Genomic DNA, 22,935 nt, shown 5'->3' on the forward strand with positions numbered 1-22,935 from the left:
GTCCGGGGACTTTTGTGCAAAGACTGGAGGAAGCTGTGAACAGCAGGACTTCCAGAACATTCCTGTCCCGGGAGGGAAGGCTTGATGAACTCTCGGGGCTTTCACCGCTGACCGCCAACCCCTCGCAGCCACTAGGGAGTCCAGCAGCGAAACGTGCCCTTAAGTTATCAAGGGCCTATTGTTAACATTTGGCTATAGCAGAGATCAGGATTTCAAGGGCGACTCATGTGTTGGGGTCAAGAAGACATGAAGGGCTGGATCCACGTGCAGAGCTGGCCCTCCCAGCTAGGGGGCTAAGGCGACGTCAGAGTGCCTAGCTCGGGAGGGTCCGCGCCTGGTCCCCACTGAGGCGCCGTCGTGGACGCACCCTGGGCAAGAGGTGATGAGAGGGTGGGAAACACGGCCACGAGGAAGTGTGTGGGTGGTGGCTGGGTGTGCGTGGGTGGTGGCTGGGTGTGCGTGGGTGGGTGGCTGGGTGTCTGTGCGTGGGTGTTTGCGCGCGCGCGGGCGCGGGCCGTTTCCCCTGCCGCCTCTCCTGAGCGAGCGGGTGTCACCTCTTCCCCCTTACACATTTCCTGGCTCACATCCCTCCCAGCTCCGGTTCTCTTCCGCTGTCCCCAGGCCCACCCGCTGGCCTCCCTCTCCGCGGACCCCTCCCGGGGACGGGCGGTGTGGGGCCCGGTCACACCACAGGCGCCGAGGTCGCCGCGGCCGTGCTGGGCGCGGGGAGGGGATCCGGGCGCAGCCGTGGTGGGTGCGCCCTGCCCACAAGGGCGGGGGCGCGGGGCGCGCGCGCGGAGGAGGAGGAGGCGGGCGTGCGAGCGGCGACGAGAGAAGGGAGCGCGCTCGCCGCCGCCCTCCTCGCCGCCCGAGGCTGCGCTGCGCTCGCGGAGCCGCGTTCCATGAGGAGGGCCCCAGGCGCAGCCCCGCGCTAGCGCATCCGGACGCCGAGCTCCACCGCCGCGCCGCGCCCGCAGGCAGGACCGGAGACCCGGTGCGTGGTGCGCCCTCGGGGAAGGGAGCTGCGGCCGAGGCCGCCGAGCCGGGCGCGTGGGGCGCGGGGCGTGGGGCGTGGGCCCACCCGGCTCGGACCTCCGAAGGCGGCCGCCGGCCTCGCCAGCCTGGCCCCGGGGGGCGTCGTACGCCGCGGCCCCGGGCGGCTGGCACCGGCCTCTTTTGTCTGGTGCCACCGGGCTTTAAAAATGGGGCGAGCGGGCACACCGGCTTTCCGCCGTGTCGGGAGGGGAGATGGAGGGCCGGGCGGAGGAGCCGGGAGAGGCGTCTGTCATTGTGAGAACTGGCCGCGCAGCGAGGACCAAGTCTGCGCCTGAAGGAGTGGCCGGGCCAGGCCTCTCATTGTGTGCGCTTCCCCGTGCGCCCGGGAGGGAGGTGTGTGCCGGAGGATGGGGCGACCGGCGTGTGGCGGACGGCTGCAGTGTGGGTGTTGTAAGTCCATCTGCAGGGTCTCAAGTTCCTTTGGGGACTGCGAGGTAGCCTCTTGTACAAATCAGGACCTGCAGTGCTGAAAGCTTGCGGGAGAGGAAATGGCATTTTCCTCCTGGTGGGAGCGCACGCACAGCCCCGCATTGGCCCACAAAAGAGGCTGCTTTTGAAAACCAGGTTTGCGTGGACTCGCCGCTGGTTTGGGCAGGGAGATGCCCCAGGAGGCAAGGGCAGATGAAAGGTTTCATTCCATCAGCCGCCTCTCTCCTACACCTGTGCCTGCGTGTCCACCATGGTGCACACGCGTGCAGCCGCCACACTGCAGGGTGTTCCCAGAACACGTTTTATGAATGCCCTAAATATATCTTTTTCCACAGAAAAGGAAAGTAGGACAGCGTTTTAACTATGAAATGTCACATGAATGCCGGTCAGAAGGGATTTTAAGAGGTTATATGTGGGGAAATTACAAAAGGTGTCCACATGCCTCGTGATAGCTCCACCCATGGTGGGTCTCCTCCTCGCCTCGCCACTCTGAAGGGGCCTGTGTCTCACATTCCATGCCTGGCCTTCCACCTAAATCCTGATCCCACTGTTCAGGTATGCCTTGGGATCTCAGGCCTAGCATCTATTTAGATGTGGTAGTGTTTATGGAAAAGAGCTCCGGTGCTGTGGTTTCTGAGATTGTATAGTGTTAGCTGTAATGTGGCACAGCGGTTAAGCACTCAGCTGCTAACTGAAAGGTTGGCAGTAGGAGCCCCCCGGCTGCTCTGCGGGAGAAGAGACCTGGTGATCTGCTCCTGTGAAGATTACAGCCTGGAAAACCCTATGAGGCAGTTCTACTCTGTCCTATAGGGTCGCTCTGAGTTGGAATCGACTCAGCTGCACACAACAACAACATTTCTTGGTATGTGTGTGCATCTCTGAAGCAGGACCCCATGTGCTAATCTCAAGGAGAAGCACAGAGGTTCCCCAGCTGGTGAGAAATCCCAGAGAACAGTCGAGGGTGTTGCTTTCTTGGCACGGCAGCGTCTGTAGGAAATCTCTGCTGCGAGCAACCACCCCACTTCCCCACCCAGGTGTCTCTGCTCTCTGTGACTGATGGTTACCTCCTTAGCTGCTGCACACACCTGCACAGGTACCTGCCGTGTGTGTCTGCGAGCCCATCAGTGGCTGTGGCTCTAGGAGGCTTTGGTGCAGGAAGTGAACGTGTGCAAGTACAGTGGACCTTCGTCAGGACCTCTTGGTTCAGGTACATATCTGAGCTGCCTGAAGAGCCGCGCCACCAAAGCGGGAACAAACCAGCTGCCGCCGAGTCGACTCTGCATCGTGGCAGCCCCGCGTGTGTCATGGTAGAGCTGTGCTCCGTGGGATTTTCAGTGGCTGATTTTTTGGAAGTAGCTCACCAGGCCTTTCTTCAGAGGTGCCTTTGTGCGAACTTGAACTTCTAACCTGTAGGTCAGCAGCTGAGTGTGTTCACCCCTTGTATCACTAGGGATGCCCAAGACGGGGAAAAAAAAACCGAACCCATTGCCATCGAGTCGACTCCGACTCATAGTGACCCAGGAACATGCAATCACTGGGGCAGCAGGGCGGTGGTGTGGTTCCCGACGTTTGTGCGATGTTGGCTGTACTCTTGAAAATGATCGTGATTTGAGCATGGTTTGTCTTTGTTGCCAGCATCTCTCCGTTGTCCACGTTTGGTCAGGCTCCGTGAAGGAAGTAAAAGATATGGTCCATGTCCTGGATGAACGTATGGTCCAGTCTGAAAAAATATGCAACTAAAATAAAACAAGATAGACTTTTCTCATTTTAAATTAATCTTTTTTTCAATTGGTGTGGAGTTCTTGGTCCTAAAAGGCTGTGCCTTCTTGGGAATTCAAACAATTGCCAAATTATTTGGCCTTTGCAAATTGTAAATTGCCGAGAGCCCCTTAGAACTAGATTTGTACACTTTATGGGAACACAAGGATCCTGGTGGTGCAATGGGTAAGTGCTGGACTGCTAACCAAAAAGGTCAGCCGTTCGAACCCACCGAGTGGGAGAACAGACCTGGTGATCTGCTCCTATGATGATTACAGCCTAGAAAACCCTACGAGGCAGCTCTTCTGTGTCACATGAGGCCACCATGAGTTGGAATCAGCTCAACAGCACCAGACATCCACACTGGGGGGACACGACTGTGCCGTCTTGTCTTCTGCTGCAGTTGTACCTCCTTTTTTTTCACTTATGTAAATTTAGGAGGAAATCCCTGGGGATAGGAAAAAATCACTGCCTTTAAAAATAGGACAAAACCTTCAAAAGCCAGCCTTGACCTTAGAATTTTGACGTTATGTTCTTGATGCTGTAATTCAGGGATTTTTTGAAAAGCTTAGCGAGTTGGCTTGAGTACTGGCAGCTTTGTCCCCCTCCACGTGCATACCACTGTATTTGGTAGACGAGAGCTCATTTTAAAAACAAATACATAAAAAAATAGCAGTTAACCATGACATTCCAGGTAAAATATTGTTACTGTTGCAGGGCTACTAGTAGTCGGAATTGACTTATTACACAATTAATAGCTGCTGGAAGGGTTGGACATCAACTGATTATTTTTTAGTTATTTAACTTCAAAATTAATGATACTCATTCACACATGAGGAGCCCTGGTGGCGCAATGGTTAAGTGCTTGGCTGCTAACCAAAAGGTTGGCTGTTCAAACCCACCCAGTGGCTCTTCGGGAGAGAGACTTGTTGATCTGCTCCCATAAAGACTGCCAGTTGCCATCGAGTTGATTCCGACTTAGGTATGTGTGAATGTGTTCTCAGGTGCTGTCAAGTTGATTCCAACTCATAGTGGCCCTATAGGACAGAGTAGAACTGCCCCGTAGGGTTTCCGGGACTGTAATCTTCATGGAAGCAGACTGCCACATCTTTTCTCCTGCAGAGCGGCTGGTGGGTCTGAACCACTGACCTTTCACTTAGCAGCTAAGCACTTAACCACTGTGCCACCAGGGCTCCTTTCATTAAAGAATACAGCCTAGAAAACCGTGTGGGTCAGTTCTGCTCTGTCACTTGGGGTTGATACGAGTCAGAATCGGCTCAATGGCGCCTGAGAACGCGTTCAGTCATACCTACACATAGTATAACTTTTTCTAAAATGCACATTTAGACTATCTTAAGTTATCACGAGGTATGGGGTGGTTTCCGTGTTTGGAGGAAAAAAAGATACACTGAACTCATAACCACCGTAGTTATAACTCACACCTGTCCTCCACCCTCCCTCTCACCCCTCGGTGGGATCACCTGTAGACCTGCCAGCAGGTGAGGATTGAGAGGTCTGGTGTCGGCTGTCCCTCTGTCTGCAGACAAGTCTTGAATGATCAAGTGGTGTGAGTGCTTTACAAACTCCCACTTTGCCTGTCCACAGGGGGCTAGTCTCAGAGGGTTGGGTTGACTTGGACAGACTCCCAGCTTTGGCGTCACACTAATTCTGGGTTCACACCCCAGCTTCCTCCCTGAAGATTTTGGGACCCTGGTCAGTCCCGTAGCGGCCTCAGTCTAGGGGTATTACCTGCCTTTTGGGGGTTGTGAGTTGTAGGGGACTTTCACCGTGTTACGTCATAGACACCCAGCAGGTGCTGATTTCTTCCACTTTATTCACTGCAGGAGGAGCTGTAATACAGGCTCTAGAAGGGCTATTTGAGAATGTGGTTTTAGCTACTCTGCAGGGGTCAGAGGTCCATTTACTGAGGGTCAAGGAAAGGTCAGGGTGACTGGGCGGTGCATTTGGTGAGTTTGGGCTAAACTCCAGAAACGGGGAGTTATCCTGGGCGGTGCGTTTGGTGAGTTTGGGCTAAACTGCAGAAACGGGGAGTTATCCTGGGCGGTGCGTTTGGTGAGTTTGGGCTAAACTGCAGAAACGGGGAGTTATCCTGGGCGGTGCGTTTGGTGAGTTTGGGCTAAACTGCAGAAACGGGGAGTTATCCTGGGCGGTGCGTTTGGTGAGTTTGGGCTAAACTGCAGAAACGGGGAGTTATCCTCGTGGTGGGATTTGGGCAGAAGCACTTGTGAGATTCCTGCCCCCGGTTTTCTCTTTCTCTTCAATTCTATTTTAAGGGTGCCTGGAATTTTGCCCTTACAGCATCCTCACTTTGAATGCTGAGGTTGTTGCATTTTCTAGATTATCCTATTAAAATGTGGGTTCCCTCCTCATGGGGCACCACCACAAGCCTTTTACGGACTAATCAAGGACAAATTAGTTCTGCGGGCAGCTTGCTGGTGACAAGAAAGTAAAATGGGGACCCTGTGGTCATGCCTGTCAGAAGGTTGAGAGATGGAAATCAGGAGGACCTAGCAGAAACCTTCTATGCACGTGTGGTTGTTGTTGTTGGGTGCCATCAAGTTGCTTCTGACTCATAGCGACCCCATGTGACAGAGTAGAACTGCCCATGGTGTCTTCTTGGCTGTCATCTTTATGGGAGCAGGTTGCCAGGTCTTTCTCCTACAGAGCTGCTGGCTGGGTTCGAATGGCACAGCCTTTCAGTTAGCAGCCAGATGTTTGCCTGTTGCACCACGCGTGGTGTGGGGAGTGTTATGTTCCCACTGATTCTTTCTGTAACAGGCTCAAGAACAGAACAGCTGATTCTATTAATAATACATATGAATACTGACCACATGCCCAGCACTGTGCTAAGTGCTCTGTGTATTAACTCATTTAATAACAAGTGTTAACCGTGAGATGGGTACTATTCTCATTCCCCTCTTAAGGTTAAGGAAATTGGGGCTTAGAGATGTTAACCAGGTAGATGTCTTGAGGTTACACAGCTACATCACTGTGGGTCTCGATTCTAAACCCAGCAATCTGAAGAGAGTCTTAGTGGAAAGAAAAGAAAGCCCTCCGTCTTCTCTTTCTCTTTTTCGTTAACCCAGTTTATCTAAAGCAGTAAATAAAAGTAAATGAGCTACGGTGAATTTGCATTTTAGTAAAATTTGTAATGAATATGTAAATATGTTGGAAAATCTTCCTAAAGTTGGTAAAAAAAAAAAAAAAAAAACTAGTTGCTATGGATTGACTCAGACTCATGGTGACCCCATGTGTGCCAGAGTAGAGCTAGGCTCCATCGGGTTTTCAAAGGCTGATTTTTTTAGAAGTAGATCATCGGGCCTTTATTCTGGCCATCTCTTGGTGGACTCAAACCTTCAACCTTTTGGTTAGCAGCCTACGGTGTTAACCATTTGTACTACCCAGAGATTCCCCTTAAGGTGGTAAAAAAAAAAAAAAAAATTTTTTTTTTTTTTTTTTAAGGCGGTAGAACCTAAGAAATTGATTGCTCTCTACCTGGACAAGCCACACGGACTCTGTGTAAAACCTTTACAATCTGACTGTCAAGTACTGCCTGCCCTCTTGTGTTCCTGGCCTTCCCCTGGTAACTATCTTTAGTGGTATAAAGCAAAAACCTGTTTCCGTAGACTCAGTTCGGACTCACAGTTACCCTATAGGACAGAGTAGAACTGTCCCATAGGGTTTCCAAGGAGTGGATAGTGGATTCAAACTGCAGACCTTTTGATTAGCAGCCAAGCTCTTAACCACTGTGGCATAAACAAACAAAAAAGGCTAAATCCATTGCTGTCGAGTTGATTCTGACTCAGCAACCCTATAGAACAGAGTAGAACTGCCCTATAGAGTTTCCAAGGAGTGGCTGGTGGGTTTGAATGCTGCCATTTTGGTTAGCAGCCGAGCTCCTAACCAATGCGCCACTGAAAAGCCTATTTCCTACTAGTGTTGGCAAGGAGCCCTGGTGGCGCAGTGTTTGAGAGCTTGGCTGCTAACCAAAAGGTCGGCAGGTTGAATCCACCAGCTGCTTCTTGGAAACCCTACGGGGCAGTTCTGCTCTGTCCTTTAGGGTTGTTATGAGTTGGAATCGTCTCAACGGCAATGGGTTTGGTTTTTGGTACCAGTGTTAGCAAGGAGCCCTGGTGGCGTAACTGTTAAGAGCTCAGCTGCTAACTGAAAGGTTTGCAGTTTGAACCCATCAGCAACTCCGTGGGAGAAAGACCTGGCCATCTGCTTTCATAAAGATTACAGCTTGGGAAACCCTATGGGGCAGTTCTACTCTGTCACATGGGGTTGCTATTAGTCAGAATTGACTTGATGGCACCCAACAACACCCAGGTTGGCACACTTCCCTGGAGGTAGTATGGGGATTTGGAGTCAGGCAAACATGGCTTGGAGTTCCTGGTTCAAGCATTTCTCACTGTGTTGCTTGGAGAGATCTAGGAGAAATTTTCTGGTGCGTTGGTTTCTTTATCTGCAAACAGGGATAATAATACTTTGAAAAGTTGTGGCTGTTGGATATAATGTATGTTCAAAGCCTGGTATGTTGTAGGTGGTCCACATATAGGAGCTGTTTGTAACAAGGAGTCCCTGGGTGGTGCAAACAGTTAATGGGCTTGGCTGCTAACAGAAAGGTTGGAGGTTCAAGTCTACCCAGAGGTGCCTCTGAAGAAGGGCCTGCTGGTCTGCTTCTGAAGATCAGCCACAGAGGACCCTGTGGAGCACGGTTCCCCTCTGACACACATGAGTTGGAATAGACTCGACGGCAGCTGGTTTTACTGTTTCTGACAGAGTGGCTTCCTCTGGGGTCTGCCCCCCACCTCCTCTTTGCCTCTCTCCCTCCACCCCGATTCCTCATATTAAATAAGCCGTCAGTTACAGGACCGTTCCGCCAGATGCACTCAAGCTGAGCCTTTAAATCGGGGTCTTAGAGTAACACCAGTGTGTCTCTGCTTTTGTGTCTGTGCCTCGCAGGTTCGACGTCAGCGCCATCATGTCCTTCGGGAGAGACATGGAGCTGGAGCACTTTGATGAGCGTGACAAGGCGCAGAGGTACAGCAGGGGCTCGCGGGTCAACGGGCTGCCCAGCCCGACCCACAGTGCCCACTGCAGCTTCTACCGGACCCGCACGCTGCAGACCCTCAGCTCTGAGAAGAAGGCCAAGAAAGTCCGCTTCTACCGCAACGGAGACCGGTACTTCAAAGGGATTGTGTATGCCATCTCCCCAGACCGGTTCCGATCGTTTGAGGCCCTGCTGGCAGATTTGACCCGAACTCTGTCGGATAACGTGAATTTGCCCCAGGGAGTGAGAACGATCTACACTATTGACGGCCTCAAGAAGATCTCCAGCCTGGACCAGCTGGTGGAAGGTGAGTGCCTTTGGATAAAGTCCCAAGTTATGATAGAGGTTAGATTCTCAGAAGTGCAGGTTGTTTCACCTGTCTCCCTCTCTATCCTTGTTGGTGCCAGCGAGTTGTTTCTGACTCATAGCAACCCATGTGACAGAGTAGAACTGCCCGTAGGATTTTCTGGGCTGTGATCTTTACAGCAGCAGATCACCAGGTCTTTCTTCGGCGGAGCCAATGGGTGGGTTCGAACCACCAACCTTTCTGTTAGCCACTGAGTGCTTAACCCTATGGTATTTGAGAATATAAAGGAATTAATTGGCTCAGTTTTTTTTTAAGAAATTTAAATTAGGTGAAAAGTAATTGTCTTTTCAAAAATATTTGGGTCCACAGGCTATGCTTGGTCTCTTTGCAAGCAGAGTGGGACCCTTCTCTGGGCTACAGTTGTCTTAGGACCAACCCCTGTAAAACAGAGCATAAAGCCTCTGATCGCCTTAGATAGAATGATCAAAATTAAAACGCTCGAGAGAGAAATAAAGGGTCCTGGTGGTGCAATGGTTAAGCACTTGATGGCTACCCCAAAGGTTGGAGGTTCAAATCCATCAGTGGTACCTCTGGAGAAAGGCCTGTTCCCCAAAAGGTTACAGCCTAGGAAACCCTACAGGGCAGTTGTCCTCTGTCATGTGGTGTTGCTATCAGTCGAGATCAACTCGATGGCACCCAGCGACAGGAGAGAAGTACTGGGGTGAAGGTGTAAATAAGGAGCAAGTTGCCATCGAGTTGATTCCAATTCTCTGTGACCCTATAGAACAGAACTGCCCCATAGGGTTTCCAAAGCTGTAAATCTTTACGGAAGGAGGCTGCCGCACCTTTCTCCCTTGGAACGGCTGGTAGGTTCGAACTGCCAACCTTTTGGTTATCAGCTGAGCACCTAACCAGTGCGCCAGCAGGGCCCTGAGTTCGTCTTTACCCTGTCAGTATTCCCCCAGGCCCTGCTGTCTTCCTGGGTGCTGGAGGGGTTCCTTCCTCCCTGTCTTGCAGGCGGTGTCCTTTTCTGGCCCCTTGGCGTCTGGGTTGCTTTCTCCTGCTGACCACCGGCAGAACCCGTTTACCTCCTTTGTAACCAGAGTTTGTGTCTGACTCAAGGCTGAGGGATTTTTGGGTCTTTCTGCTCTTTTCTGTCCCCCAATCCCTTGGCAGGAATGCCGGCCAGGCACAGTCAGAGTGGCCTCCTACAGGTTGAGAGGGTGGAGCTCAGCCTGGCTTTGGTGTGTTCACTTTGTGGGAATTCACATCTCTTCTCGGCAGGCGATGCCTCACCCTGCCAAGATGATGTGGACTTGGCCTTTTTCCTCCTATTCAGACGTTGGAACTTCCAGCAAATTAAAGGGGAAGCTCGAACATGAAGTCTTTCTCTGTCTGCTGGGAGTTTTGTGCCCTGTCCTTTGCACGACCTTGGAAAATGCAAATATAAGGAATGTGGCCGTATATTCAGAGGGCTCCAGGTGGGTCAGATCAGATGCAGAGTCCTAACAAGTCAGGTGCCTGAGCCAGTCTCCAGGTTTTCCAGGGCCAATGGTATTGTAGGGAAACGTGCCAATATCCCAAAGAACTTTCTGAGACGCCAGGGGTCGGTTCCTCGCTCTGTTTCTGCCATCACTTGTGCAACATCCGTGGGAGGAAGGTAGTACTTCAGTACATTTCCTGCCCAGAATTGATCTTTGCTGAGAAGCGGCCCCGAGATGTTCCCAGGATTGCAGACCGCCAAGGAAGGAGAGGCCGCAGGAGGCGGCAGATCACAGGACTCCCTCTACCCCTGGGGAACAATAGTGCATTGCTTGCTGTCTTAGTTTCTTAGTGCTGCTGTTACAGAAATACAAGTGGGTGGCTTTGACCAGGAGACACTTGTTTTCTCACAGTTTAACCCACTGCCGTCTAGTCGATTCCAACTCACAGCGACCTGTAGGACAGAGTAGAACTGCCCCATAGGGTTTCCAAGGCTGTGATCTTTACGGGAGCAGACTGCCACATCTTTCTCCTGTAGAGCGGCTGGTGGGTTCAAACCACCGACCTTTCGGGTAGCAGCCGTGCACTTAACCACTGTTAAGTGTAAATTTGGGCTCCCTTTTTTCTCACAGTTCAGGAAACTAGAGGTCCGAATTCAGTGCTGTCTGTCTCTCTCTCTGTTGATTCTGGGAGAAGTCCTTGTCTCATTCCAGCTGCTGTTCCTCGGCTCCTTGGCGATCTCTTGTGTGTCCCACCTCCGTTGTGTCTGCTTCTATGTGCCTAATCTGCCCTTTTTGTATTTCAGATGTGATTGGCTTGAGACACACCCTCCACTAATATGGTCTTGTTAACATAACAAAGAAAATCCCATTTTCAAATGGGATTACATCCACAGGTATAGGGGTTTAGGATTTATAACGTATTTTATAACACAATTCATTCCATGACACTTGCCTCCTTCTTCTTTGTCCTTGTCTGTTAGAACAAAATTGTGCCTGCACCGAGAGGCTGTGGCCCCACCAAGGATGACGGTCCCAGGCACCGCTCAGGGCTTCCTGCATGTGTGAACAGTGGTGGTTCAGTGGGAGGATTCTACCCTTCCACGCGGGAGAACTGGGTTCAGTTCCTGGCCGTCTGTCTGACGGTGGAGGCTTGCATGTTGCTAGAATGCTGAGCAGATTTCAGCAGAGCTTCGAGACTAGGACAAACTCAGAGGAACGGACTTATGTCTCCTTCTGGAAATCAGCTAATTAAAACCCTGTGGAGGACAAGGGTCCGATCCCACTGTGCATGGGGTTGCCATGAGTCGGGGCTGACTCGGTGGCAGCTGACAACAGCAGGTCTCACGATGATCTTAAGAGGCAGGTACCATTTTCATCCTTATACTGAGAGGAGAAAAATGCGGCACAGCGTGGTTGGTGATCTGCCCAAGGTCACACAGCAAGAAAAGGTAGAGTCAGGATTTGAACCTGGAAGCGCTGGTGCTGGAGCTGGCCCTCGTAAGCACCGCTGGTAAGACGCTGTTCCTCCGGTGAGGAAGGTGCTCTTGCGCTCCTTTTCATGTCGTTGTTCGACACAGTGGACCTGTAGACATTTTAGTGTAAAGTGAACTGCAATCCGTAAGTTGCTTCCTTTGCTATTAGTGGCTTTTAGATGGAATTTTATTGTTTTAGCTTTTTGGAAACCAGTGTTTTTAACCTTGACATAATTCCAGGAATTACGGTGCTGCCCCCAGAAACACGTTAGAGATTTTCATTTGCTCGCAAATACTTTTTGTACAATCACTATGAAATCCTTATACAACCAGCATGAAGCAACTACAGATTGAATATTCTGATGTTAAAAAATGGCTTTTTTTTTTAAAAAAATCACACTTTTTTTTCTAGTAGAATGAACGGTAACTTCAGTATAGCATGTAAGTTCACATATTGACTATATTTCTTTAAACTTTCTAGTTCAGATTTTTTTCTAATTCACAACACTGACAGTCAGCAGGCAGCTGCACTTAGTGTTTCAATAGCTGGAAATTCATTTAGGTTCACCTCTTTGTTGATTACGTTTTTGCTTAGTCTGTTAAAATGCAGACCGTTGCTTCGTATTCATCTAGGCTCCTATCTCTCACTTCACATCAAATTTTATGTAAATGTCGGGCATATTATTAGCTTTTCATTTCTCCTTCCCATGTGATGATGTTTGAGTTTTAAATTAAACCCTCTTGGTGGATGCAGGGATGAGTGTGTTTGACTTGTACTGTATTTTTGCTCAAATAACACGCACATTCTACTTCTTTTTTTCCAACCACATCCCCCATGAGGTATTTTTGTAAGCATGCTATGCTAATTTTTTTACATTATGCTAATTTTTTTGCAGCAACATGTAAAAAAATTAGCATAGCATGCTTATGAAAATACCTGGGGTTGGGTAGAGTGTTCTTGGCAAAAAAAACATACAATGTGCAGTGTTATTTGAGTAAAAATACAGTAATTGTTTTTCAGTTTGTTCTTTCTCACTTGATCTCAGAGGAGACGTTCTGAATGACAGTAGTATACTGAGTTTCCTTATTAAAACATCCTCACCATCACGTTCCCTGTTTCGTCATACACAGACCGTTGTGCCTGTTTTGTCTGCGTTGCTGTTGTTAGGTGCCATCTGGTCAGTTCCGGCTCCTAGCGACCCCATGTGACAGAGTAGAACTGCCCCGTAGGGTTCCTTGGCCTTGATGTCTACAGGAGCAGATTGCCAGGTCGTTCTACTGCAGAGCCGCTGGCTGGGTTTGAACCTCCAAACTGTAGTTAGCAGCCACAAGCTTAACCATTGTACCACCAGGGCTTGTTAATAATATCCGTGTTGTCGTCCTTGTTTGCCACTGGGTCAATTCTGACTCTTAGCAACGCCATGTGACAGAGTAGAAGCGCCCCACAGGGTTTCCAAGGCTGTAATCTTTGTGGGAGCAGATCGCCTGGTCTTTCTCCTGCAAAGCTGCTGGGTAGGTTTGAACCTCCAACCTTTTGGTTAGTAGCTGAGCGTTTAACCATTGTACCACCGGGGCTCCTTAAGCATATGTTGTTAGAGGTGGCTCTGAGCCTTAAATACATACATATGAGCCAGTGTGTGTGTGTGTGTTTGTGTGTAGTTGGTGTGTGTCCATGTATGTGTATCTGCGCATACACACGCACACATACGCACACCTAAGAGTAGACCACGGATGGCACTCTTGTTTGCTTTTGAAATGGCCTTGGTATGTTAAAAAAAAGTCATGATGCTTCATCAGGTAAGTGGAATTCCAAGCTGTTTCAGAAAGTGACTCACCTTGAGACTTGGCCTCATTTTCCCCAAATTGCCTCAGTTTCCCCCAGTTTTGTACCACATGCATACAGATGTAGTGAAGATAAAGGAATACCAGTTAAAGCCTTTGGAGTCTTGGAGGAAAGGTGTCATGCAGGCCCTGAGCCTTGGCGGGTCGAGTGGCTTCTTATCAGATGTTCAGAGGCTTCAGAGCTGAATGTGTGGAGGTGGCTCTGGAAGGGCCAAGCTGTTTTTCAGTGTGAGGATGAGAACCATGTAGGTGTGTTATCTTCTGGATATAAATAATTAACTGTTCATCAAATCTGCATGTGTTTGAAATGAGTCCTTCTCTATCTGGCCTTGCCTGGGCCCCTCACCATCCCTCTGTCAACACTGCCTGACTCTGGAGCTCCACTCTAAAAGCCTTTCCCAGTCTCCATCAATATCAACCTCTTAGGGTCTGAAGGTTTACCCAGATTGAAGGTTTAGGGCCTTAGTTTCTTGGAACAACTCAGTCAATTGGCATAGTACAGTTTACAAAGTTCAAGTTCTGTATCCTAGTGAGGTGAGTAGCATCTGGGGTCTTAAAAGCAGGCGAGCGACCATCTGAGATACAACTCTTGGTCTCTATTTGTCCAAAGCAAAAGAGAAAGAAGGAAACCAGAGTCTCAGAAGAATCTATTCTATAGGGCTAATAGCCTGCATGAACCACGACTTCATCTGCCCTGAGACCAGAAGAACTAGATGGTGCCTGGCTACCACTACCGACTGTTCTGACCAGGGCCACAATAGATGGATCCTGATAGAATGGGAGAAAAATGTGGAACAGAACTCAAATTCTTAAAAACTCCAGACTTACTGGACCAGGTGAGACTAGAAGATTCCCTGAGACTATCACCCTGAGATACTCTTTAAACTTTGAACTGAAACTATCCCCTGAGATCACGTTTAAGCAAAACAACAGACTGGCACACGAAATAAAGGGTATTGCCTGTGAGTACCGTGCTCCATTCAGAACTGTCTTTATGAGACCAAAAGCTCAACAATTACTTTAAAGCGAAGATGAGGAGGCAGGGCAGCTAGAGCCCTGGAAATGGTACAACCAGAATGCAATTCGAGAGAACGTGACACGTTGTGAAAAGTGTTACTAACGCCACTGAACAAATTGTGTAAAAATTGTCAGATTGGAACCTAACTTGGTGTGACTTTGACAAGAAACATGGTAAAATATTATTTAAAAAAATTACCCCCTCAGGAATAAAACCACACTCCCCCCCATGGCTAAAGAATGTCTCTTCTGACAGGGCTTCCAGGCCCCCTTCCTGGCCCCTGGCATGGTGCTCTCTGCTTTATTTCTCTCATTTACTGGCTCTTTCTATGGTCTTCTTACTATATTAAAATTTTTTTTAATTAATTTTTGAATGGCAATAGAGCATGAGTTCTCCTAAATTCCTCAGAGGCAGTGAGTTTTTTGGATGTACGTACTCACATAGTATGTAGTTAAATACATGTGCACACAGACACAATGGTGCAGACAGTTAAGCACTTGGCTACTAACAGAAAGATTAGATGTTTGACTCCACACAGAGGCACCTCAGAAGAAAGACCTGGCAATCCACATTTGAAAGATCACAGCCATTGAAAACTATAGAGCGCAGCTCTACTGTGACACACATGGGATCACTGTGAGTTGGAATAGACTCTATGGCACCTGGTACTGGTGTGTGTGTGTATATATATATGTTGTTGTTGTGTGCCATCAAGTCGATTCCACCTCGTAGCCACCCTGTATGACAGCAGAACTGCCCTTAGGGTTTCCTAGGCTGTCATCTTTATAGGAGCAGATAACTAGGTTTTTCTCCCATGGAGCATCTGGTGGGTTTGAACTCCTGACCTTTCTATTAGCAGCTGAGCACTTAACCATTGCACCACCAGGGTTCCTTGGTGTGTGTGTGTGTGTGTGTGTGTGTGTGTGTGTATACCAGTACCAGATACATACATATATATGTACCAGATACATACATGTATATATGGAAACCCTGGTGGCGTAGTGGTTAAGTGCTATGGCTGCTAACCAAAAGGTCGGGAGTTCAGATCCACCAGAGGCTCCTCGGAAACTCTGTGGGGCAGTTCTACTCTGTCCTATAGGATCACTATGAGTCGGAATCAGCTTGACAGCATCGGGCTTATGTATGTGTGTGTGTATGTAAAGGGTCCCTGGGTGGCATGGCTTGGGCTTGACTACTAATCCAAAGGTTGGAGGTTCAAGCCCCCCGTGGTGCCACAGAAAAAGGGACTGGTGATCTGCTATGACGATTACAGCCAAGAAAGCCCTGTGGAGCAGTTGTACTCATAACACGTGGGGTTGCCATGAGTCAAAGTTGACTCAGTGGCAACAAGTTTGGATATATGTATATGTATGTATTGCCGTTGAGTTGATTTCAACTCAGCGACCCTGTAGGGCAGAGTAGAACTGCCCCATAAAGTTTCCGAGGAGCAGCTGATGGATTTGAACTGCCAACCTTTTGGTCAACAGCCAAGCTTTTATATGGTCTGTGTGGTATATATGTAATATATATACAGAGTTCTACAGAGTAGAACTGCCCCACAGGGCTTCCAGGGCTGTAATCTTTGTGGAAACATACTGGCAGGCTGCCACATCTTTCTCCTGTGGAGCCGCTTGGTGGGTTTGAACCGCCGACCTTTTGGTTAGCAGCCGAACGCAGCGGGTCCCCTTGGTCGGGCACAGCATTACCAGAAGTTTTTTAAATACTGCCTTAGAGAATTTCTTTTAAATGGGGATTTCTTCTCTAATCCTGTAATGGAAGCCAATGGCAACATAGGAGTAACTTTGTAGAATTTTTAATAATAAAAGCTTATTAGAGTAAATTAATCCCATACTTTGAAAAATAATGGCAGATATGATGATTTAAAAATGCACAGGTGATTGTTTGACAAAACAAACAAACCACAAACTCTTCCAGCATCTTGAGAATAACCCAGTACACTCACATGGCTATTACTCTATCCACCGAGGTCCTGAAAATAATGTACTTAAACTTTTCAGGGAAACGGTTACCACGTTCTGATGTTTTAGGGTGTCAGTCGAGTCCGGACATGATTTCATGTGTTACTTCCTGGCTTTACACTGTCATTTCTTTATCTCTCTTTCTGCTGAAAAGCAAATTTTAGGTTTTTTGGCCTTTGTGAATGCCACAACGAGTCAGGCAGTTGCTGCTTCTGCCATTCTTGCTATTTGTTGAATATTTTGGACACTCAGAGTGTTAAGTTTCAAGTAGAGATTCACTCAACCCAGAACCTTTGGGCTTGAATAATCTGGAACCAACCAGCAAGTTATTATATTTAATAATTTCCAGCGCCATCTCTAAGTACATTTTTATACCATTTCCTTTAAATCTTCTAAGATCCTGCAATCTTGTCATCTTTGTTTAACTTGGTCTATAGTAAGTAATACAGAATGTCCAAAGGAAATTCTGGGCTATTTTGCCCCAATATACCTTGGTTTAGATGAATTAACTTTATTTCATTGATGCAGTACAGGTTAACCAGAAGACTTCGGGATGGCTTAGCGTATGCACAGAGCCCTGGTAACGCAGTGGTTAAGAGCATGGCTGCTAACCAAAAGGTGAGCAGTTTGAGTCCACCAGCCACTCCTTGGAAACCCAATGGGGCAGCTCTACTCTGTCCTATAGGGTCACAATGAGTCGGAATAGACTTGACGGCAAAGGGTTAGTGTACGCACGGCAACTGTAAGTCCCACTTTGTCAGTTTGGAATGGTCTTTAACTTACCAACTCGACGGCAACGGGTTTGGTTTTGGTTTGGTAACTTACCTCACATCAGAACTCGAAAACAACCTATTGATGATTCTCTTATCTTTTAACCCTAGGCCCCAGGAGGGAAGAGATTAAACACAGGCTAAAACCAAGCCATTTGCTGCGGAGTTGACTCCGACTCTTGGCGGCCCCGTGTGTGCCAGAATAGAACTGCGCTCCATAGGATTTTCAGTGGCTGATTTTTCAGGAGTTTGCCAGGCATTTCTTCCCTTGCAGCCCTGGGTAGGCTTAAACCTTCAGCCTTCTAGTTAACAGCTGAGTGAGCACATTAAATATTTGCACCACCCACGGCTTCTGTTCTTTTTCTTATTGAGCTTTAGGTGAAATATAGCAGAACAAATTAGTTTCTCATTAAACAATACATACACGTATTGTTTTGTGACATTGGTTACCAACCTCGTGACATGTCAACACTCTCCCCTTCTCAGCCTTGGGTTCCCATTTCCATTTGTCCAGCTTTCCTGTCCCCTCCTACCTTCTCATCCTTGCCGTTGGGCTGGTGTGCCCATTTAGTCTCATACACATGGTTGAATTGTGTGTATTATTGCTTGTTTTATGGGCATGTCTGATCTGTGGCCAAAGGGTGAACCTAAGGAGAGACATCAGAACTGAGTTAAAAGGGTGTCTGGGGACCATACTCTTGGGGTTTTTCTAGTCTCTGTCAGACCAGTAAGTCTGTTTTTTTTTGTGTGTGTGTGTGTGTGAGTTAGAATTTTGTTCTACGTTTTTCTCCAGCTGTCTGGGACCCTCTATTGTGATAACTGTAAGAGCAGTCAGTGGTGGTAGCCGGGCACCATCTAGTTGTGCTGGACTCAGTCTGGTCGAGGTTGTGGTGGTTGTGGTCCATTAGTCCTTTGGACTAATTTTTCCTTTGTGTCTGGTTTTCTTCATTCTCACTTGCACCAGACGGGGTGAGACCAGTGGAGTATCTTAGATGGCTGCTTGCAAGCTTTTAAGACCCCAGACGCTACTCACCCCAATAGGAAGTAGAACATATTCTTTATAAGCTATGTTATGCCAGTTGAGTTAGATGTCCTCTGAGGCCTTGCTCCCCAGCCCTCAGCTCAGTACGCACCACCCAGGGTTTCTGATTAAGACACACAGATATGTAAGGCATATGTACACATATATAGAGTATATTTTAAAACATTTACAAAGTGGATGTTCGATAACATGTAGAGTTGGGCCTTTTCATTTTTGAAACTCTGGTTCAGTTATTTTTATGCGAATGGTTATTCAGTGGCCTTGGATGCTTGCATTATTAATTTAAAAATAGCCCTTAGACAAAATGTAGGTTAGCGTTTTATGACCTCAGATAGAAAGGATGTTTCTAGTATAAAAACAAAACAGTAAACGGTAAAGGAAAACACTGATTGATTAAACTACATAAAAATGAAAACAGGTTAAAAAAAAAAAAAGACATACCATAAACTGTGGAAAATGATTTGTTTCATATACACCAGGCAAAGGGTTAATATACATGATATATGTAAAGACCTCTTGGATATTATTAAGAAACCAAAGAACAAAAGTAAATAGAAAAAAAAAAAACTGGAAGAAGTCTATGAATGTAAGTTAATCAAAGAAGGCAAAGGAATGGCCAAAAAACGCACATAACACAAACTAAACTTCACTTGAAAGAAATGCAATTTACAAAACCAGATACAGTTTTAAACGGTCAAATCAGCATATTTTTCTTTACTGGTAACACAGATCAAAGTAAATGGGCTGGGTTGGATTAGTCTTAGATTACTGGCAATTTTAAGGCTTTTTAACACTTTTACCTGTTCACAATTATATTTTATTAACACAGAAAAAAGCCCTTATTAAATATTTATTAATTTCAAAATGCCTTGACCTGACTTTATGAAATACGTATTTAGGGTCAAGAGTTTGTCACCTCTTGGTGCACAATACCTATTTAGGGTCAAGAGTTTGTCACCTCTTGGCAGATGATACCTATTTAGAGTCAAAAATTTGTCATCTCTTGTGCACGTGCTGTTTTCTTTTTTTTTGTGATCCACGTCCACTTAACAGTCTGAGAATTTTCATTATAAGATTCTCTGTTAAGGAGTTCTTTTGAATAACAATTTAACTTATATTTATTTCAGAGTGAATTGGCCACTCTGAAAACCTTTTACATAGACTTGTGTGGGTCACCATGTCTAGCACTGCACCGTTGGGAGAAAAGGAAGGCTTGGTTATTTTGTTTGCTTTTAGAATTTTACTTGGCTTTACAAAATGTTAGCACATACTCTCATCATGCTTATAAATAACGTAACTATTTATTTTATGAAGCTGTTTTCTGACTCATTTTCAGTTTTTAAATTATCTCAGATAGCAAATGTAGGTATCTTAGATTTTGAAGCTCTCTATAAATATGTTGTTTTTGGGTGCTGTCAAGCTGATTCCGACTTCTAGCGACCCCACGTGACAGAGAAGAACTGCCGCATAGGGTTTTCTGGGCTGTAATCTGTGTGGGAGCAGATCACTAGGTCTTTCTCCTGCAGAGTCTCTTGGTGGGTTGGAAACACCAACCTTCTTGTTATCAGCTGAGCCCTTTACCATTGTGCCACCAGGGCGCCTTCCTTGACAAATATAAATATCCCTAAATCCCAAGGAATTTTCTACTTGGATTCAGTATCATACATTTTTGTGGCCTAGTCTGATATATTAATACTGCTTTCACCAATCTGAAGATGAAGAGAGGACGGAATGATGATTTTCCCCCTGCGGTGCCAGTCTGTTGCCGACAGAAACAGACAAGAAATCAAAATCTCTCTTATTGATTATGAATCATGCTTCCATGGTTTTCAAGGTCACAGTTAGCTCTTGCACCTAAGGAGTAAAGGAAAAACCAAAGACCCGATCGGAAAAAAGAAACGAGTTTTCATCTGGCTAAATCTAGTGCCCTTTTTTCCTTCCCTAGGAGAGAGCTATGTGTGTGGCTCAATCGAGCCGTTCAAGAAACTGGAGTACACCAAGAACGTGAACCCCAACTGGTCAGTAAACGTGAAGACCACCTCAGCTTCCCGAGCTGTGTCGTCACTGGCCACCGCCAAGGGGAGCCCTTCAGAGGTGAGGGAGAACAAGGATTTCATTCGGCCCAAGCTGGTCACCATCATCAGAAGTGGGGTGAAGCCGCGGAAAGCTGTCCGGATTCTGCTGAACAAGAAGACGGCTCATTCCTTTGAGCAGGTCCTCACTGATATCACTGATGCCATCAAGCTGGACTCGGGAGTGGTGAAGCGCCTGTACACTCTGGACGGGAAGCAGGTAAGAGAGGATTTTGGTATGACTGTGACTCGAAAGGCAAGAACCAGGGAGGTGGAGGGCGTTAGCTGTGTGCAGTGGGAATCTGAAACGTATTTTGCTCACATTGAGGGAACTGGTTCATTTCATCCACAGATAGGCATTTGTTGACCTCAGGACATTCCAAGGTTAGAATTAGACATGGGAATAAAGTATGAATATGTGTCTCTGAAGCCTAAATGATTATGCAGGAATTTCTACTTATTAACTGCTTATAATAGTGCTTTTCAGTCCTGTTAAAACAAAAAAAATATTAAGCCAATAAAAGAAATTGACTGAAATTTATTTAATATGCGATTTGTAAATCGGGGCACCATTTCCAACTAAAGAGTCAAAAACATTCCAAAAAAGAAAAATCTTTCAAAGATTCTTATACCCTGGCATATTGCGAATGATTATACGTTGCCACGGAAACAGGGCCCAAACAGTGTTTACATAATAAGTCATGGACATGCAACATTTTCTTGAAGAACAATTTACTTGATGGCTGATTTACCCTAAAACATATTTCTAGTCTGACCTTTGGAGTTTCTGTTGTTGAACTGCCCATGGATAATTCTTTAAAACATCACAATGTCCAAGGTAAAGTTTCTTTACTAATTAAGCTCTATTATTGTTTGAATGGAAGATGACTTTCAAAGTCAATTTTCTCAAGGCTTAAGGTTCAGAGATTATCTCAGGGCAATAGTCTGGGTAGATTATTTCAGCCTCCATAGAATCCAGAGTTAAAAACCCTGTTCCTCAGTGATCTGTTTTCAATTTTGGGCTATAGACATCTGTCCTATAAGCCTGGAGCATGACTGAGATGTAGGGGTGGACTATGACCAGTTCAGAAAAACCTGACCCACTTATTTGACCTAAATGATGTTTTAGTATTTTATGTCTCAGTGATGTTCAGTGGTAAGACTGATTTACCTTTTATAGATTTAATTAAAAAAAAAATCACTTAATTTTTTTGTTGTTGAGAATATACACGGCAAAACATGTACCAATTCAACCGTTTCTACATGTACCACTTAGTGACAGAGATTACATTCTTCAAGTTGTTCAGCCATTCTCACCCTCCTTTTCCGAGTTATTTCTCCCCATTAACATAAACTTACTTGCTCCCTAGCTTCCTATCTAAACTATCTAACTTTTAAGTTGCTGTTGTCAATTTGATCCCATATAGATAGCTCTTGAAATAGCTTAATGCTCAAGGCAGACATTTTTTACTGTAAAGTTAAGCTAAACAAAATATAATTTGGTTTTAATAAGACTTCAGGGGATATTTTTGGTTTAAGGGTTCAGGGGCAGTAGTTTTAGGGGTTTATCCAGCCTCAATGGCTCTAGAAAATCTGGATTCCATGAGAATTTGAAATTGTGTTCTGCATTTTCCCCTTTTGATCAGGATTCTTTTATGGGATCTTTGATCGTAATGCTCAGTAATGGTAGCTGGGCACCATCTGGTTCTTCTGGTCTCGTGGCGAAGGAAGCAGTTGATCGTGGAGCCCCTTGGCCACACCTTCCATATCCTTCTCCTATTCCTGACTCCTCTTCTTCCTCTGTTGCTCCAGGTGATTAGAGACCAGTGGTTGTGCCTTTTCAGAGATTTTCAAAGATGTATCTAAGGAATGAAATATCTCCGTCTGGATGGTATCGAGGGGCAAGTTTCTAGAATGTTACACATCTCGAATTTACAACATCATTTCAGAGTTGAAGTGAAAGGCAGTTTCTTTAGCTGTGGGATGGGCATCAGTTGACTTGAGCGAGTGGACATTTTAATGAGTTGACAAGATGAACCTAAAGGAAACATTCTCTTTCAGTGTCGTTTGAGGAATTTTTTTGAGGGTTTGACAGAACCGAGGTGGTGGCCGAATAAAAAAACATTGGTCACAGGTAAAGTCTGATTTGTAGGTCATTCTGAGTTTACCAGTGGTTTTGTCTGTTTGTTCAAGATTATAATATTTAGCACATAATCTTCGCTTGAAATCTAGTGTTTAATACAGACCTATCAAAATGTCTTTTTATTATGTCAAGGGATAATTTCAGTTATTTGTATGTATATTGTTGTTGTCGGGTGCCGTTTAGTCAATTCCAACTCGTAGCGACCCCGTGTGGCAGAGCACAACTGCCCCAGACGGTTTTCCTTGGCTGTAATCTTTACACAAGCAGGTCGCCAGGGCTTTTTCCTGTGGAACCACTGGGTGGGTTCAAACCGCTAAGCTTTCAGTTAGCAGCTGAGATCTTAACTGTTGCACCACCAGGGCTCCTTGTACGTGTATCGCATATTAAAAACTAAAGCTAGATTCTCAAATTAAAGGTTGATCTTTACATCAGATACAGAGAAGACCCATACAAATTTTGGAAGGCTACCACATTCCAGCATTATGAATG

At 46.5% G+C, this 22,935-nt stretch overlaps 1 protein-coding gene across 3 annotated transcripts in view; it reads left to right on the forward strand.

Annotated features, from left to right (window-relative positions):
- The first annotated feature begins 892 nt into the window (after nucleotides 1-892).
- The window catches only part of DCLK1 (doublecortin like kinase 1), a 406,473-nt gene continuing 384,430 nt past the window's right edge, over nucleotides 893-22,935 (forward strand). For all 3 annotated transcript variants that reach the window (XM_010589360.3, XM_023547224.2, XM_010589359.3), the window contains exons 1-3: nucleotides 893-994; nucleotides 8,230-8,624; nucleotides 20,177-20,523. In XM_010589360.3, coding sequence (XP_010587662.1) covers nucleotides 8,249-8,624; nucleotides 20,177-20,523 — 723 coding nt within the window. In that variant the 5' untranslated portion in view covers nucleotides 893-994; nucleotides 8,230-8,248. The remainder of the gene's footprint in view (nucleotides 995-8,229; nucleotides 8,625-20,176; nucleotides 20,524-22,935) is intronic.

Source organism: Loxodonta africana, chromosome 17, assembly GCF_030014295.1.
Source record: "Loxodonta africana isolate mLoxAfr1 chromosome 17, mLoxAfr1.hap2, whole genome shotgun sequence".
NCBI classification, from domain to species: domain Eukaryota; kingdom Metazoa; phylum Chordata; class Mammalia; order Proboscidea; family Elephantidae; genus Loxodonta; species Loxodonta africana.